Source organism: Nicotiana tabacum, chromosome 14 (genome assembly GCF_000715075.1).
Source record: "Nicotiana tabacum cultivar K326 chromosome 14, ASM71507v2, whole genome shotgun sequence".
Classification (NCBI taxonomy): Eukaryota; Viridiplantae; Streptophyta; class Magnoliopsida; order Solanales; family Solanaceae; genus Nicotiana; species Nicotiana tabacum.
Genome location: NC_134093.1, coordinates 7,360,353 through 7,365,539, shown reverse-complemented (window position 1 = coordinate 7,365,539; position 5,187 = coordinate 7,360,353). Strand labels below are relative to the sequence as shown.

Here is a 5,187-nt window from a genome sequence, read left to right as displayed (position 1 = left end):
TGTATAAAGACAATGCAGCATGCATAGCCCAATTGAAGGGAGGATTCATAAAAGGGGATAGGACAAAACACATTTCACCAAAGTTATTTTTCACACATAATCTTTAAAAGAATGACGATATCAATGTGCAACAGATCCGTTCAAGTGATAATATGGCTGATTTGTTCACCAAATCTCTACCGACGTCAACCTTTAAGAAACTAGTATTCAAGATTGGGATGCGAAGGCTCAAGGATGTAAATTGATGCTCAGGGAGAGTTAATACGCGTTGTACTCTTTTTCCCTTACAAGTTTTTGTCCCACTGGATTTTTCTTGCAAGGTTTTTAACGAGGCAATCAAAAGGCGTATTTCGAAACATGTGTACTCTTTTTCCTTCACGAGATTTTATTTTCCCATAGGGTTTTTTTCTAATAAGGTTTTAACGAGGCACATTATCTATCGACATCCAATGGGGAGTGTTATAAGAAAAATTAAATTATAGTGGATGTCTACTCTTCCTCCATGATCTTTTCAAATGCTTAATGATATATTCAATGACATATTTTTCTTCACTTTTCATGCCTATATAAAGGCCTTGTAATAGATAGAAAAATACACACAATTGAAGAAGAAATAAGAATCTATCTTCCTCTCTATATCTCTTAGCTTGTTTTTCCTTGTTCTATATTGTTACTTTGAGTAATATTTATAATATAACTAATGAAATATGAAATTTATAAAATTTTATCAGTTAATAATATATTCTCTATGAAATAAATATATAAGAGTATTTTAAAGGTTCCATAAATGACCTGTCATATTAGCCACGTTTCCACAAGCTCCAATAGTCCAATGCCAATGTTTAAGAGAAGTTGTATTCAATGGGTACACGTTTTCAAAAAAAAAAAAAAAAAAAATTATATATATATATATATATATAGTATTTTAGTATTTATAATAGTGTTAGTCAAGCTAAATAAAATAAATGCATATTCATATCGCGAAACGCAACTTGTTTGGGATTGAGACGTAATTATTATTATTTTCTATCTTCATATTAACAATAATAATAGCAATCCATCAAGATTGTGGTGAGATGAATGCAACTCTTCCCATTAGCAAGAGATTTCAAGTTCGAGCAACGAGAATAAAATTTTTCTGCCAATCTTTTTTTTCCCTCTTCCCATTAGAGGAGATTTCAAGTTTGAGCAATGAGAATAAAATTTTCCTTGACAATATTTTTTTTCCTTTTTAGTGGATTTTAAGCTCCACGAATCCGATTAATCAAAGTACAAAAAAACACCACAACTTACCCAAGAATATAAAGGAGAAACTTAATGTAATAATCATTGCTGTTCCCACATATTACAAGTTTTGATTGAATATAAAGAGAGGTTGGTCTGCACCAATTTTTTTTTTGTACAGAAACCATTCTTTTTTTTTCCCATTCTTTTTTTTTTTTCATAATATATCCTACATCCAACGAGGCCTTAAAATACATTATTACAACCCCACTTTCAAAGATCTACACTTGCCTTTCCACCTTTCTCTGATTTTCTTATTTTTTTTTATAAATATAGAATTCTATTCCTATACTAAAAATAAACAAGTAAGTAACATAATTTAATCCAAATACATCAATAGAAAACAATATGGAAAAATATTGTAAGAAGGGGTAAAATAGTCTTTCACATTCTCCTCTTCTCCTTGTAATGATTAAAGACACTTGTTTCTTCTTTGTTGTGCCTTAATCATCAGAACGGTCATTTTCCTTTTTTACCCTTGATTGAATTCCATAATAACTCACATACCACTTAACAAATTTCCTCAACCCAATAGACAAATCAGTGGTAGGCTTATAACCAAAATCCCTTAACGCAAGGCTCACGTTAGCATGAGTAAACGGAACGTCACCGTTTCGTGGCATTTTGACCACATTCTTTTTAGCCTTAACACTCAACAAATTTTCAAGAATAGACACTAATTTCCTCACCGACACAGGCGAAGTATTACCCAAATTATAAACCCTCAACTGCGCCGGACCTTTTTTCTTTCCGCCGCTGCCGGTGCTCTTCTCCGCCGTATCCAGCGCTCCAACACACCCTTTTACTATATCATCAATGTACGTGAAATCACGCGCCACCTCCTTATCATCTTGTGTTACGTAAACATTAATTGATTTACCTTGTATCATATCCTTAGTAAAGAAAAAATAAGCCATATCGGGTCTACCCCATGGACCATAAACAGTAAAAAATCTTAACCCGGTTAAAGAAAGACCGTAAATATGGTTATATGTATGTGCAATTTCTTCACCTGCTTTTTTTGTTGCTGCATATAAACTTGCGGGTTGATCCGTTTTGTGCTCTTCTGAAAATGGTACTTTGGTATTTAACCCGTAAACCGAACTGGACGATGCCCAAACGATTGCGGGTTGAGGGTTAGCTGACTTGGCGACTTCTAATAAGTTAACAAATCCAGCTATATTTGATTTGACATAAGAGAGAGGATTTTGCATTGCGTAGCGAACGCCAGCTTGTGCAGCTAAATGAAGGATATGAGTAAAGGGAACAATGTCGAAGAGTTTATTGAGAAGTTCGACGTCGTTTATGTCACCTTCGACGATAAATATTTGGTGTTTTGATAGGAGATTTTGGCGAGCACGTTTTAAAGAAGGATCGTAGTAGGAATTGAAGTTGTCAAGGCCAAGAACACCGTCGCCACGTTTCTTTAATGCTAAGGAAGAGTGGGACCCAACGAAGCCAGCAGCGCCGGTGACGAGGACGGAGAAGCCGTTGGGGCGGCTAGGAGTGGCGGAGCGACGGACTTGTTTCTCCCACGACGCTCCGCCTCCGTAGAAGGCGGAGGAGATGAGGTTGTGGGTGGTAGTATGGATGTTGTTGTGTGAATTAGGGTTATCTGAAGCTAACGGAGGGTAATTTATAGTGAAAAAGAAAATAAGTAGTAGCGCCACTAATAAAGTGACACGAAATAGAAGTTTGGACGATGCAGCTATGAGTTTTGTACTATTGACTTTGCGAATATAGCTATTGTACCGCTCTAGCTTTGTGGTTTTGCTAGTGTCAGGTGGCGACGCCATTGGTTGATAATTTCACACTAAGCTTTTGATATATGCAGAGTTGATATCAGTTCAAGAAATAAGAGCTAGATGATTGAATTTGAAGTGGATTAAAATTCAATACGACTAGTTATTGTGTGATATTGTGAAATATGGGAAGAGAGAATTGGGAGTTTTGTTTTTTTTGGGAAATGAAGAAATGGGGAGTGCTTTGATTTAGCAAGCCCCTAGGGAAGAAGGGGAAGAAGAGATGATTATAAAGGAAGAAAGACGAAGGATTGATGTGTGTGTGTGTGTGTGTGTGAAAGAGAGGGAGAAATAAGAGTGGTGGACCAAAGAGAGGGAGAGAGATTTTGAGTTGTAGTTGGTTGGAGACCACTTTCTTTTTCTAGTATTCTATACTCTGCTTTTGTTTTTTTTAAATAATGTAAAAAGAAAAAAATTAAAAAGTATATGAATTGGTTTAGGAAGGTTGGGTTTAGATTAATTATACATTTTAGTTAATTTATGTTTTAGAGAATAAGATTTGGTTAAACTATTCGTTAGATATTTTATTCTAGTAAAAAGTACTTCTGGTAAAATAAATTGCTTTTGTTTTTTTCTTTCTTTCCCATTTTGAATGATCAAACTAAGTTTATCTATGACGAAAGATCTAAAAAGCATATTTTTAAAGTAAAATTTTAAGTAATTGATGTTTGGTCGCACAATGAATACTCATTTTTGGAAAATTTAATAAAACTGAAGATAGATATATTTACAAGTTGTCACATTAATTTGGTATAATGAAATAGGACAAATCAAAATTTATGGAGTCTAATAAACAAGGAAACTTAAGGTTTTGTGGTTAAGAAAAGACTTTATTTGACTCTCAAAAGTGAATAATTAGGTCATACTCAAGCAATAATAATAACTTGACACTCAAAATATTATATATAATTTTAAAAATATATCAAATGAATGAGTAAGAGTTGCTTTCTACTGAAGGAGCTAATAAATCGATAAGTGTTATGCTGGAATGATAAGTATTCCTTCATTCTTAACCAGAGTTTTGGGTATAAAGTCGCTTTTGGTTTCGGAGCGTTTCACCCTGATTGTGAAATTTTCCGGCGCAAATACAAATTTAGTCGAGCCTCAATAAGGATACCGAATACTAGAAACAAGAAAATAAGGGTGGAATAAGCTAATGAATTGTCCTCAATTTTTAAAAATTTAAGAATTGATCCTTGCATTTATGTAAGGGGTGAAATGCCAGCTAAAATTTGAGTCAGATGTGTAGAAGAATTTCAAAATCATGTGAGACACACATGGGGGAATTTATGAGAAATGAGAACACTGATCCTTGACTTACTCTTATTCAACATTAGACAACTGTTTTTTTTTTTTTTTTTTTTTTTTGTATTTCGCTTAGTATAGTAGTTTTAAGAAATAAAAATAGCTTTGTTACATTGGTTAAAACGGAATAGTAACGGTTATTGCAGTATTTGATGAAAGTTACTTATTTTAGAAAAACATACCGATTTGGTAATCTAAATATTTCAATCACAATTACCAAAAAAAAATATTTCACTCACTTTTACGGTAGTAATTTGTTAAAGATTATACAAATTTCTCATATAGAGGGGAAGTAATTCCTATATTGAGGATATTTTCATAACTAACACAACAAAAAACTAGCATAATTAAGATTTACTAAACTAGCATATTACACATGAGAGGTTTATTCAGTGCACATCAAGTGTAGCGGCTGCGAATTTCCCTCTTAACAAAAATAAAAAATTAAGCAAGTAAGATTTACTAAAAATATGAAGCTAACTAACTCATCAAATTTCAGTTACATAATTAATAAAGCAAAATATTCTCTCAGGTCCATTTTAATGAATTTTTTGACTTTATTTTATGGTTCATAATATTTGATTTTTTCAAATATCAAAAATGAATTAACTTCTTCTTTTTTTCAAAATTACCCTTGGAGTAAAGAGTCTAGGAGTATTTGTTGTATTTTCTATGAACAAATTAAAGTTAATATGATCAATTTTATTATTAATAATACTAAAAATTGGATTCTTTAATATTTGTGAAAATAATAAAAAATCAATTAAAGTAAATAGGAGGAGTAACTCATAAGATA

General features: G+C 32.6%; 1 protein-coding gene across 1 annotated transcript; it reads right to left on the bottom strand.

Moving 5' to 3' along the window:
- Positions 1–1,302: 1,302 nt before the first annotated feature.
- Positions 1,303–3,377, bottom strand: LOC107826658 (UDP-glucuronate 4-epimerase 6-like). Its single transcript, XM_016653661.2, has one exon. It carries the CDS (start codon positions 3,078–3,080, stop codon positions 1,728–1,730), a length of 1,353 nt encoding a protein of 450 aa, XP_016509147.2. The 5' UTR covers positions 3,081–3,377; the 3' UTR covers positions 1,303–1,727.
- Between the last annotated feature and the right edge of the window lie 1,810 nt (positions 3,378–5,187).

Excerpts from the sequence above, each read along its gene's own strand:
- LOC107826658 (XM_016653661.2), bottom strand. The coding sequence starts at position 3,080 with ATGGCGTCGCCACCTGACACTAGCAAAACCACAAAGCTAGAGCGGTAC.